The sequence below is a fragment of the Penicillium malachiteum genome (assembly GCF_028827825.1).
Source record: "Penicillium malachiteum strain IBT 17515 chromosome Unknown utg000001l:1.0-8184562.0:1.0-8186909.0, whole genome shotgun sequence".
NCBI classification, from domain to species: domain Eukaryota; kingdom Fungi; phylum Ascomycota; class Eurotiomycetes; order Eurotiales; family Aspergillaceae; genus Penicillium; species Penicillium malachiteum.
The window spans coordinates 3820916-3833600 of record NW_026643094.1 but is presented as its reverse complement, the minus strand read 5'-3'; the positions used below and the strand labels follow the sequence as shown (position 1 = coordinate 3833600).

At 47.7% G+C, this 12685-nt stretch overlaps 8 protein-coding genes across 8 annotated transcripts; 2 read left to right on the top strand and 6 right to left on the bottom strand.

Annotated features, from left to right (window-relative positions):
- Window positions 1-121: 121 nt before the first annotated feature.
- N7483_001447 (J domain-containing protein) lies at window positions 122-1026 on the bottom strand (the record flags this gene model as incomplete). The annotated part of the gene is made up of 2 exons (XM_057084884.1): window positions 122-603; window positions 660-1026. The coding sequence occupies 2 exons, from the start codon at window positions 1024-1026 to the stop codon at window positions 122-124; spliced, it is 849 nt and encodes a 282-aa protein (XP_056951033.1).
- A 635-nt stretch (window positions 1027-1661) lies between these two features.
- N7483_001446 (uncharacterized protein) lies at window positions 1662-4154 on the bottom strand (the record flags this gene model as incomplete). Its single annotated transcript, XM_057084883.1, has 1 exon — window positions 1662-4154. The coding sequence occupies one exon, from the start codon at window positions 4152-4154 to the stop codon at window positions 1662-1664; it is 2493 nt and encodes an 830-aa protein (XP_056951032.1).
- Window positions 4155-4655: 501 nt separating this feature from the next.
- Window positions 4656-5720, top strand: N7483_001445 (uncharacterized protein; the record flags this gene model as incomplete). The annotated part of the gene is made up of 1 exon (XM_057084882.1): window positions 4656-5720. One exon carries the CDS (start codon window positions 4656-4658, stop codon window positions 5718-5720), a length of 1065 nt encoding a protein of 354 aa, XP_056951031.1.
- A 172-nt stretch (window positions 5721-5892) lies between these two features.
- On the bottom strand, window positions 5893-6343 carry N7483_001444 (uncharacterized protein; the record flags this gene model as incomplete). The annotated part of the gene is made up of 2 exons (XM_057084881.1): window positions 5893-6083; window positions 6157-6343. The coding sequence occupies 2 exons, from the start codon at window positions 6341-6343 to the stop codon at window positions 5893-5895; spliced, it is 378 nt and encodes a 125-aa protein (XP_056951030.1).
- A 581-nt stretch (window positions 6344-6924) lies between these two features.
- N7483_001443 (isopenicillin N synthase family dioxygenase) lies at window positions 6925-8172 on the bottom strand (the record flags this gene model as incomplete). Its single annotated transcript, XM_057084880.1, has 3 exons — window positions 6925-6984; window positions 7045-7718; window positions 7770-8172. The coding sequence occupies 3 exons, from the start codon at window positions 8170-8172 to the stop codon at window positions 6925-6927; spliced, it is 1137 nt and encodes a 378-aa protein (XP_056951029.1).
- A 630-nt stretch (window positions 8173-8802) lies between these two features.
- Window positions 8803-9591, top strand: N7483_001442 (uncharacterized protein; the record flags this gene model as incomplete). The annotated part of the gene is made up of 1 exon (XM_057084879.1): window positions 8803-9591. One exon carries the CDS (start codon window positions 8803-8805, stop codon window positions 9589-9591), a length of 789 nt encoding a protein of 262 aa, XP_056951028.1.
- A 1223-nt stretch (window positions 9592-10814) lies between these two features.
- N7483_001441 (uncharacterized protein) lies at window positions 10815-11486 on the bottom strand (the record flags this gene model as incomplete). Its single annotated transcript, XM_057084878.1, has 1 exon — window positions 10815-11486. The coding sequence occupies one exon, from the start codon at window positions 11484-11486 to the stop codon at window positions 10815-10817; it is 672 nt and encodes a 223-aa protein (XP_056951027.1).
- Window positions 11487-12168: 682 nt separating this feature from the next.
- On the bottom strand, window positions 12169-12618 carry N7483_001440 (uncharacterized protein; the record flags this gene model as incomplete). The annotated part of the gene is made up of 1 exon (XM_057084877.1): window positions 12169-12618. One exon carries the CDS (start codon window positions 12616-12618, stop codon window positions 12169-12171), a length of 450 nt encoding a protein of 149 aa, XP_056951026.1.
- Between the last annotated feature and the right edge of the window lie 67 nt (window positions 12619-12685).

Here is a 12685-nt window from a genome sequence, read left to right as displayed (position 1 = left end):
TGGCAATATCCGAATGATCATGTTTGTATTTGTCGTATGCATGCGTTACTAGGATGTGATGGTGTATATACAATTCTTCCAGTTCCCAGACAGGCAATCTTGACTCTGAAGACAGCTTGTATCAAGTTTCAACTGAATCACCGGATCGCTCCAACGCTGAATGCAGCGTAGACTCGGTCTTGGATTGCTCCTTTGACTCAGAAACACCCGAGCGAGTATCCGAGCCGTCTTGAAGACCCTGCTTGGGATGCAATTCCTTCTGATAAACAGGCTGTTCATCATCCTTGAGACCCGAACCCGTCGGATCCCTACGAATCAAGAAGTTCTGCACTCTTGCATCATTCGACGCCATTTGATTCACAGTATTCTGTCTCCGTCCCGACAAAAACCGCATCGAGTCCGCACTCACCTCGCGAAGGCGTTGCTCATACCCCGTGTTCATTTGGCTGATCCAGGACGCCTGCACGGCACCGCCGAATAATACAAGGAGGATAACTAGCCGTGTGAACGTACGGTGGTCTATTATGTTCTGCTGTTTAGGGTTGTTCCGATTATTCCATCGTTCCCAGTCTTCCCATGTTGCGTTTGTGTATATACCCGCGTCTGGGCCAAAGGGATCAGTCGTAGGGTCTGGCCGGGAGAATAGCTCCACCCCAGACCAAATTTATCGTATGCATCGCGCTTTGTAGGATCGGAGAGGATCTCGTGGGCAGCGACTACGATCTTGTAGCGGTGGAGACGGACTTCTTCGGTGACGTCTTTGCTGTGGCGGTCGGGGTGGTAGAGCTTTACGAGGTCGTAGTAGCGGGTCTTTGAATATGCGGCATTGCGAGGGATATTTAGGACCTCATATGGAGTAAATGAGGATGATTTTGGCCACGAGTAGACTGGTCCCGAGGTATCTGATATGGTCGCATAGCTTCGCGGAGATGGAATGAAGCTAATGTGGGCATGTGGCGAAACGGTAGGTTGGAAGCTTAGGAGCTGGATGCCGCCATAGTGCAGAAGATTTGGCTTCTTGAACATGATCCCATGGTTTTCTAGGGGAGTAACGGTGACTGCCGGTACTCCTAGAATGAAATTGGTTGAAGAGGAGAACTTGAAGTGAGGAGTTCAAGTTCAAGTTTCCCCTCGCGGATAAAGCCGGTCTCGGACTTAGCTTGAATTACCCACGCGACTCATCCGGGTCAGACGACATAAGACCTAGTTAGTCATATAGTGTTAAATGGACTATATTCCAACGAGTTTTAACCATGGAACTAAACCTGAACATTCTAAGTTGTGAAAAAAACTTGAACCTCCAGTATCTGAATCGGAGTAGTCAAAGAGGTGTAATAGTATTTTGGTACCAATACTATACGCACATGGGAAGATATATCAGATCCATTCATCCGACTCCATCGCGACCTTCAAGTTGTTTTACGAATCGCCAGTATGACGAGAGGAATAAAGATTTCTGAAGGTACAAGTAGTAATAACAAACATTTGGATTGACAAGGCTACCTAGGTAATAGTCAGTGTTCATGAGCCTCAAATTAACATTTGAATGAGCAACAATGCGCTACTGCTAGATCACCTCAAGTTCATGTTCAAAAAAGCAGAAGGTATTCCCAGCAACCGCCCAAGAATCATAATACAATTCCAGTGCCATTAGAACATAGCTAAAGATATTCATCCTCATCCATCGAAGGCAGAGGCAGATCATCCCCCCAAGTAACAGGCATTTCCACACGCGGTGGTTCGCTGCACTGCGTCCACGCAGGCTCCTGCGGAGGTGGAATGCCTTCAGAAGTCGGTGATGACAGCCACGGAAACGAGACCGGGGTACCATTGATTCTGATCTCACCAATAAGACTTCCCAATTGTCCTGGTTCATCGACATACCCATCCCATAGACCCAGCAGCTGTGCAAAAAGACGAACCATAGCTATAATGACCGTGAAAACAGGCATAAGGACGGTCGACAAATGAGACCATCGCCATAACATCGTGGTGGTCACCCATGGGAATTCAGGGGCATCAGGTTGAAGACAGTAGCCCTCACAGGTGTCCGAATAGAGTGGGTGGCTGTACAGCTCAATCATCGTGCATTCGATGACATACCACGTGAATGATACCAAGGTGAACCAGCCAAGTTTTGTGAGCTGGCGGCGTCTGGTAGATGGATTTCTTTTCCAGAGCCGAGGCAGCGGGATTGCAGCGTAGATGCGCCCATTGGAGTTTGATTCACAGTGCTTGCAGGTCTCGATGATTGTGTGCGAGTGGGTAGTCTGGGGTTTCTCTTTGGTTTCCTTTTCTTTGGTCGTTGAGGAGCTAGGTTGTGATATGATAGAATCCTGCCGAGCGACATGGTTTTCCAGGCGGTTGAGACCATGCTTCACTTGTTCGATATGTGTTTTGAGGGATGTCAATTTGTCATCCAATCGTGTGGTGTCATACAACTTCTGCCCATTTGTCTCAGCTAGTTTCAGTTTTTCAATAACCTCCTTCTCGTATGCTGCTTCCTCCTCCTCCTCTGTTTTCAATGCGCTTTGATCGTCCATAATTGCCTGGAGAGACTCGATAGTGTCATCTGACACATCGAATGACTCTTTCCCAGAGTTCATGTCCTCGATAACGGTTTCCAATCCACTTTTCGGTAGCTTCGGTCGAACAACTGTATGTTTCGATGATTTCGACGGCTGTGATTCTTCAGTCGGAGTCTCTTTTGTACAGACTGACTCATTCTTCTGACTCTTAGGTTTGGGTTGAGTTTGTACTGGGGGTTTGATTTGTTCAACCGGGGCTTCAACATTGCTGGAGACCACGGGAGGTGAAACCACAGGAGGAGAGACAATGTCTTTGGTAAGATCGGCCGGAAGTTGAGCAACTTTCTCGGTCATAGGCGTATCGATCCATGCACCCGTTACTCGAGGTGTTTTATCATATATGCGGCGTTCAAACAATTTCGGTGGATCTGGGGTCTGCACCTGCTCCAGTTTTGGACTTTCGGTTCTTGACAATCGGCGTAGCAGGTCTTGCGAGTCTCGCTTCGGTAGGTTTGGCTTGGTATAATTAGAGCCTTTGAAGACAACAATGGGGGTATTTGGAATGGGATCACCATCCTCGGGTGAATGTTGACGTGAACCCATATTATTTCCACCATTTGTAAATGTAAATGCTGGCGCTTGCTGTACAGGAGGATTGACAGTCCGTTCCTCAAGGATATTCCGAGTTGGGTTGCGCCGCTCCAGCGCACGTGGAGAAGTACGAAACTTAGGGATCGAGGTATCCTTTGGTCTTGTGTTTGTTTCTGGTCGAATCTCAGATGTTTTCGGTTTTGGCAGTTCCGCCTCTCGTTCTTTCGATTGGTCTGAAACGCTACGATCGCTGACATTTCGAAGCCATTCTTGTCGGCGATTTGCTCGGCTTCCCCAGGTAGTTGGCAGATTTAACGATGGGCCATTTTCGTTGTCATCCTCTGAGACATGCTGACTCTCAACCTCTTCAACTTCATCTTCCCGCCTCTGGAGGTTATCCGCCGTTAAAGCTGCTCGAGCTCCAACCTTGGCTCTGCTGAACACCGGGGAATCCTTGCCCGTCACACGTCTCAGGCGCTGCTCGTCTTTGGTGTAGTCTGAGGTCCTCCGGCGAGGGGAATATCGTTCGTTTTCGCTAAAGAGGCTCGCCTCTGAAATTGCAAGTCCATGATTAACAACTTCACCGTAGTCATGGTCCCGCGTGTGAGATGACGTGCGGCTTGTTCGACTTCCGGAACGAGCACGACGTGATCCACCCAACCCTTCAAATAATGCATGACTTCCAGGTATTCCGTCTTCTTCGTTTCTTCGATATGGATCATGCAGCTCTAACGGGGTATTTGAGGTCTCGTATTTGGGAGAGAACGCGCCGAATGGCCTTCGAGCCTGTCGAGGACTAGGGGACGAGCCTAGCTGTATGCCTTCCTCCAACGATGCTCGCGATGCCGCTCGATATGCTCCGGCTAATGTACCCGTTCGATAAGTATGGCGATTTCGAGTGTCATTCTGTTTGGGGGAAGTTGGAAGGTTGGGATCCATATTGAATTCATAGTTTCGTTCACGCGTGCGATTGAATGGTGATTGGGGATAATTATGACGCGCTAGCGCGATTCGATCGTCGCGAGAGGTTGCCATAGCGTCAGGGAGTAAACTCAGGAGAAAAGCAAAGTATCCCCCTTACGCGAAAAGATTGAGGGCCGGACCATCTAGGGATTGAAGGGAATAACTTGCAAGTTCAAGTAAATAACATGGAGATCCCGCATTGCCCGATGAGGTTAGTAGCAGCATCAACGATAATGTGGAATTTTACCTCGATAAACCATTTTAACATTCTTCACTCATCACTTTTCTCTGAACTACTACATATTAACTACCTACTACCCATTAAACGCGCATGATTCCTAATTCCCGTTGCTTCGTCACTCATTATGTTTTGATCTCTGTTGAATCATGCGAACATTCTTGATGACCCGCTTGGACATGTGACCCGCGCACTTGCTTTGATCATCTACAACCTCGTGTTTCGAATAAAACGAAGCTCAACACCAGGGTGCACCGCAGCCCTGGTAAAAGGGAATACCCCAGCTTACAAACTCCCATATCCTCCGACCATCCGCATAACAAATTCATATCACCATGGCGAAGAAAGCTTCCCGTCGAAAGACCACCGGGTCAACTCCGACCTCATCAGGCTCCTCTACACCAAGCTCCGCATCCTCTGGTCCGATTCCTCCCTTCATTAAAGTCCCCTCCATTCTACAACCTTTCGTCGAACCCTTAGCCTCAGACGAGGTATACCTCATCCATATCGACACAACATCCCCCGATTTGAAATGGCAAACCTTCCTCGTTCCGTTGGTGGTCAACATCGTGGTAGCCTTGGCGATCGCATTGCGTGCTTATTTCGGATTTTTCACCTACCCAGCACTGATACAGACGGTTCTCGGTTTCGACAGTCCTGCAGCCGTGGATCAGTCTTCCGCGTCATGGACTGATAAAGCTCAACTCACTCTCCGACGGACAGGAATGGTTTTCATCGACTATGTCCTCGTGATGCAGTTCCTAGCTTGGCCCATTAACTTCGTCCTCGGTCCTATGCGCTGGCGCCGTGCGATCGGGTTCCAGGATCGAGAAGTCATCGTCCGTTGCAGTAACCGCAGTTGGAGCAAGAAGCTGGAGCGGAATAAGTGGATTCGTGAAAATGAGGCCATGCGTGATAAGATAGTAGCTGCCGTGACGCCTGAGCGTATTGGAAAAACGGGATATTTGCTTGTGGATGAGGACTGGAACCTGGATTATCCCGCCATGGTTTGTGCCCATAGTCTAATCGACCGCATCAAGAAGGGCGATGGTGTGCAGTTGGATGAGTTCCGCACCGCTGTGCTGGTGCATACCGATACTGATGGGTGGTTGATCTGGCGTGTTGGCGATGAGAACTCTCCAACTGGTCAGCAACGGACAGTGCAGCGAGATCAAATCCTGGCTTTCAAGGATAAGCTGACTGCCATGGGCAAGGAGGACCTTTTCTTCCGCTGGGTCGAGTTGGTTCAATGGGAGAGTTCACAACCAGGTGGTTTCACCCCAGAACGGCAAAAGGCTGCCATGGTCCAGGCCCAGCAGATGTTCAATGAAGAGAATGTTGATTTCAGCAGCTTCTGGGATGATTTAGGTGGCATGCAAGGTATTGAAGAGCTGGATTAATGATACCGATCATATTTACTTGCATTTTCATTGGAGGGTTTTATCTTTATTCTTAGCACATATTTGATTCTCTTTTTCTCTTCTTTGATAGTAATGTCGCAAGCACGTAACAGTTCCTGCTTGATGTACAGACTTTGTATTAATACACATAACTTGACTGCATGAAGACCACTCAGCCGAGATGCTCCTTAGCCTTGCCAACTGCCTCATGTGCCTTTCCCTTGGCCTTTCCAGCTGCCTCCTCGGCGGTTCCCTTGACCTTGCCTTCGTACTCGGATGCGTTGCCCTTTACATCGCCTGCCTTGCTCTTAGCATCTTCTGCAGCACCGCCGACGACCTCCTTAATCTTGCCGGCAGCTTGCTCTAGATACACAATCATGGTATTAGCTACAGTTCATATCGAGGATACTGATGATTGAATGTGCAAGTCACATACCGCCCTTGTTAATGCCTTTTACTGCAACATCAGATACTACCCGATCAGCCTTCTTGAGGGTGTCCTTAGTCGCATCGACGGGGCCTTTGTTAAGTCTAGCTGTCGACGAGATAGATCGTACAGCAATTGTGGAAGGAGTGGTTGCCACGCGGGACTTGGCGAGTGTCATAAAACGTGTAGCTGACATGATGGTCGTTATGTGCGGATGTAGCGTAGTGCCAGAATGAAAAGTTCAAGTGTTTTCCAGATAGATGGTTCAAGCTTGAATTATTAGAGAGATCAATTCAATGTGTAAGAAATCCTAGGTTAATTTGCCGCTTAGCTGGGTTTTATAGTAAATTGTTCCGGTTTAGTTGATTCCTGGCATCACGACGTCATTGGCATCACATCATGATCTCTTACGTCGATTATCGGTCACACTCCAGGTCCGGCGCTGCCAAGTTTTTATCACTAGCATTACTTCCAAGGTTGAGAGTTTAATTTTCTTGTTTGCATTAAACAATGTAATGGTAGCGAGTAAGCCACAGCATCTTTCAACTGGGTTGTCTTTTCCGACTGTAATGAAGCTGTAGCTTAATTAAGAGCGGAGCTTGTGCAGATTAAGGGTCCACTAGATTACCCCAGGTTCTCACTTGATTTATTTACAACAGTTTCAGATTACTAGTAGCTATAGTTGAAAGCTTTAATTGGAATGAGAATTAAGCTGCTGTATATGTTCTAAAAATCACAAATTGATATCCAATCACTTAATGTGCTATATCAGGTTCATCACGATGCTGCTGACATTTTCCCCTTCGAGCCTGCAAGGGCAAGTCTATCTCGATGCCACTAAACTTCAATCAGCATGCATTTCAAAAAATTAAACGGAGATAATAATTCGATTCTTACCTTCCCACAAGTTATAGGTTCATATAAAGCAGGATGCTCCTCATCAATGCAAGACGGCACAACCCGACAGATAGAGTCCGGATTGAACCCCAAGAAAAACGGCATCGAGTACCGTGACGTTGTCTGCCGATTATAAACCCGATGCACCGTTGACTTGAATTTGTTATTCGAGAGACGCTGCAAAAAGTCTCCAATATTGACAACTAGCGTTCCCGGAATCGGCTTTGCATGGAGCCATTCGTCACTAGCTGAGAGGACTTGTAAACCTCCAGACATATCCTGCCAGAGAAGTGTGATGCACTGGATATCGGTGTGCGAGCCAATTCCGACGTCAATGTCACGGCCTGCATCGACGTCCTGGGATATGGCTTCTGGAGATCCGGGGTAGTGCACGTAGAGTGCGTCAGCACCTGGATGTGTGGTGACTTCGTCAAAGTAGTTCTCCGGCATGTTGAGTGCCAGTGCGAAGATACGGATCATTTTGCGGGCAAGGGTAAGACGACGTTGCCAAAATTCGATGGTGGTATCTTTGAAGCTTGGAAGGTGAGATACTCCCTTCCAGAGGGAATCGTCGCCGCCATATGAATACTTCTCATTCTGAAGAAGAGCTGTTGGATCGGTTATCGATGGGTCGTTAATAGGATTATAGCGGAGTGTAAAGGTCTCTTTCCGGTCTGTGAGTTTGATATGTAATTAGCAATGTTATGATATGGTAGCCAGGCAACCCATGCTAGTCACATGTTGGAGAGGAAGTAAACCTTTTGTTTCCTTTATGTTGATTTGCGAGCTTCCAACTCCATGGTATCCAACAGAATTCTTGAATTTTGCATGGAACACTAGGTCTTTCTGTTCATCTGTCTGCTCAAAGAAAGTCCGGGCATTTGTGAGAGCTCTTTCTATCAGTTCCTCCGAGATCCCATGATTCTTGATGTAAAAGAAGCCGGTATTCTCCGCTGCGGCCTTTACTTCCGTCGCAATTGTTTCTTTAGCCTTTAGGTCGCCATCAATTGTACTTAGATCGATAATGGGAATCTCCTCGTCAGTGGCCGGACGAGGAGGCGCTGTTGAAACACGACGAAAGGCCGGACCATCGAGAGTAAGAAGCTCGACTTGAGTATATTGAATCATTCTGAGGATAAAGGAACTAGGAAATAATGAAAGAAATGAAAGAAATGAGGGGCTCGAGGACACATGTGCATGCAATGTAACTTGAAGTGTCCCCGCCAATCTAGATAAGCCTAATCAATGAGTACTCCGCTTTGATCAGACTGAAAGATCCTCATCATGATATTATTAGTAGTTCCATTTATATCTTTATCAGTGTTCAAATATTACTCATATAAGTCAACTTGAATTTTATTTTATATCCACATATTATAATGGTAGAATGTCCCTTACGAGAAATTCCCACTTTACAACTTGGATAAAGAATAACCCAGAACTCGAACCCTAAGTATATGCAAAAGTAATTGAAAGCGAACAAAGAAATATCTACAGGTTCTAACTTACACATGGCCTAAAGAGAAGAAAAAAGGGCAAGCGACAACTTGAAGCCTTTCACAACACCCCGAGTCTCTGACCGATCCCGTCCCATCTTTCTATTAATCCCATTTATACCAACCACGGGAATTGTCAGGTTCAAGTTGTGATACAACATTTAAACTTGAACTTGAATATTCGAACCTCTTTCGCTTCAAATCCAATCAACGCTCCCTCAATATTCAACCAGCAACTTGAACCCCACATCCTCTTGCCATTATGGCCATCGATCCCTCCATAGTAGCCGAGGAGCTCTTCTGGATGGCTCCAGGCTATAATCCACTGACCTGTCGTCCATGTCGTGAAGCAATTTGCCTTATCGACATTCAAGATCACCTCACTGGCCCCGATCATGAGATGCCTCTCGCTGAGGCCCTCCCAATTGCTCGAGCCGTCTACCAGCGTTGGTGTGATCCTCCGTCAACTTCTCAGAGCTCCGATGATGAAAGTGACTGCGAAGACGATCAAGACTGGTTGGAGACCCTTGAAGAAGAATCCCAGCCTGATGAGAGCCCACCGTCTGACCCTCCTCAGTCTGATCGCGATTACCGGGGATCCGTGGCCCTTGCCAACCTATCTGATCCCCTTATCCCTAGTCATATCCAGTATACCCTCGATCGCCAGGCCCATCAACGCCGATTCAAGTATTGCCAGCCAAGCTCGGAGCTTGAGAGAGGGCTGAATGTATGGAATACTTACTGCTGGCCATGCATGTCGCGAGGATACAAAGGGAGCTGTGTTCATACTCTCAGCAACTGCAAGCAGCCCGCCGAGGTCGTTGGCAAGGCCCAGAGGTGGTTTCGCCGGGCACGCATCAAGCTTCCCCATGATCTCCGCTGTTCTGACACCTGCGATACTAGTCGTCAGCGTCCTGACCAGCCGGAAGGGGCACGGCCCTGTTCACACATTGAGCCTATGCTTGCGCTGATTGCTGGCTTCCTATTCATCGATCCCGCAGTAGGTGAAGGTATCGAGCCCAGGCGGTGTAAAAAGATACAGACTGCATAAGCGGAATTCTATTCTGCAATAGCAGACTGGGTAGTAGCTACCGCGGAACCGGAGCCACTGGCACGTCGCACTAGCAGGGAAAATAGTGTCCTCGAATTGCTACAGCAGCCGTCTTCTCTTCCCTCGCACGAAACATATATCGTTCGCGTATTTCGATGGATCAGCGTGCAGATAAAGTCCGAGACTGGATGTTTATGGCCCGAGCACGCCCTGAAGAGGTACCTGCTGTAATAGGAAAATCAATAGGCCTCTCGCTTGGACTTCCGGTATTAGATAGCTTCTCTTTACAACTCATGTACTGCAAATCTACTCCACTCACAATGCTCCCATTCCTCCTTCAGCATATCTCATATAGACTTTATTAGTTTGTGAAACAAGGTTGTCCCAAATCGAACTTGAGTATTACTAGTAGGATTCAAGTTCCATGGGTCGAACAACTTGAACAAGATGTATTCAACTGGAGCACTTGAGGTTACGCTCCAGGGCTCTGAAAACTTATTGAAGTTCCAAGGTTTTTATAGTGTTCAAGTTAACAATGGCCCAGGTGCCATTTTGAGAAACTAGGTGAAGAGTCAGAGCTGAACCCTAACTAGTGTAAATCAGAGCACAGTTCAGTGGATGGTTTACTAGTATTGATGGCTTCAAACTTTTAGGCCAAGCCTGCTTATTGCTATGGGTAGCACTTGAGCAATATTCAATGTTAGTATTTAGGGCCTCAGACCAAAAGCCTGGAGTTTTTAAGTACCTAGGTAGAACTTAAAGCGGACGACATCACATATGCAAATTAGGCTCCAGTTCAAGTTAAGTCTTCGCTTCTATTCGAATGTTGTCAATCTAGCATGATACTTACTACTATAGAGAAACACTATTATATATAACATTTTGAACTTATTGAATTTCATTCAGAACTTTGGAGCCTCTTATCTACATGTATAAGTATGTCCGAGTCCTTAAACTTTGCTTGAGCTCCTCCCGGTCTTATTCAACTTTCGATCCATCAAATGTTCCAAGGTTCAACTTGAATCGCTCCATACTACATAGTAACAGCCAGCCCATTGGCAAATACCATAATCCCACAGTATCTTAAATCGTTCAAGAAAATCTCAAGCTGTTCAAATATTAGCTACTAAGCCGCCCTCTTCCACATCAAGACCAATTAGATACTCTTGGCTATATGCTCTTTAGATATCATCAGGGGACCTCAGCCAGAGTGGGCGAGGAGTTCAATGTGGCTTGTCCGGCCTCCAGGCTGTTAATGGCATACGGAAGTTGTTAACGTCAAAGACACTTGTTGTATTTAGTAGTAAACCCGGACCTCCCAATCCTGCCGCGCGGCCTAGCACCATAGCATGCTGTGGGCCAGCAAAGTAGCCCGCACTCTGGCCCGGTGCCATAAAAAGATATATCTGCCTGATCAGCATCTGGTGGTGTCGGCACTCGGCTATCACCCTGTTCAAAAACCGTAGGGCGCCCATCGCCCCAATAGTAGTAAACGTGTCATAGGTCTCTTCCAGGCGGAAGTGTAGCATACCCATCACACACAGAACATACCCATGAATAGTCCAGAGGTTCGTAAACGGCATGCGAGCAAGCCCCGGGATCACCACGCCAGATCTCAGGTGAGCATCATTGGGTAACCACCGTAGTAACCTTGCAACCATTACGCATGCCTCGACAGTATTTCGGCACCGAAGCGCATAATTGACAACAGTCAAGTGAGAAGAATCACTCTCATGTTGGCCAACATCCGTGGCAAAATGAGCTAGCCCTAGGAGATATTCAAAGAACGGTGTGTTTCCTACCTGAGCCGCTAGCATCAATGCTGTGCACTTAGTTGGCGGTTCGACCTCTTCTGGGTGAACATGCCTATAGACCCGTCCAGCTGGCATGACCATATTATCAGTAGGCTGGTCCCGTGAAAATGGAGGCCCCTCTATCACTCGGAAGTAAACAGACCAGGTCTTAAGTAAATTCCGCTTATTAGTCGCCCATGCGTGTCAAATATTCAGGTGTGAACCCCACTTAGAATGCGGCTCTGGACCACTAGTCATGCCGTCGCAATAAAAGATATTTGTCATCTGCAGCGCCGAGTGGATCGACTGATCCCCATATGCCAGTAAAAACCATATTACATCTAGGTCACCAGTGTCCATATTCCAATAGACCTTGTCACTGGACCACTTTTGCCACTCTGGCCAGTTGGGATCCGGTGATACAATCCGGCGAAACAGCCTGATCATCATATGGGCTTCTTTCCTCACCTCCCTCTCCGACTCATCCTCGTGCCACTTTCTCAGCGTCCGCTGAAACGCCAAGTCAAAGATCGTTTGGCTATGAATGAGCCAAAGCCCACCGGGAGGTATAACTGCCCCTGCTGGGTACCCGGAGTATGAAATAGACTGATGGACACGCTCGGGCTCCATCCAGCTTATAAGGGCATCAAGAATACCTTCCGAGCATTCTTCCTGGATTGCCCAGGCCACTATTGACTGACCGTACACACTGTATAGATTGCCATCTGCTGTTCTTCCTACCCCCGGGCGACGATAGAAATCCACCAAAAACCTTACGCATGCCTCAATGATCACACACTGCCCCGGTCAGCACATCTTGCACAGGCAGCGCAGGAACAGATTTTATCAATGTCCCAAGAAGTGGTGGGGGGAATCCTGGTCGCCAAGCGTCGCCCACCCAACCTTCAATTTTCTGCAAAGCACCTCGACAGTCAAAGGCACCTGTATAAAGGTGGATCAGACCCTCAGTCGCGGCAGTTGACCGCCAGTCCATCGGTGTAAGAGTAAGTGCCCGTAGTTGTGGGCAGGTCCTGAGCAGTACATCCCGGTGGGTGATAAGTTGGTTCACTACCGGACAGAGCATCGCATGCGTCAGTTGCAGACCTACTGGCGGGGAGAACTGTGTATTGAGCCAGGCATGGCGAGCTGCTGGAGCGAGATAATTTGCCGCACGCATCATACCCGCTGTCCAGGGTGGCCTGGAGCCAGGGATTTGCTCCAGCACCGTCGTCATTCAGCGATGATATCCGGTTATGTCCCTAAAAATAGCTTGAATCAGACAACACTCCATGGTGAGCACA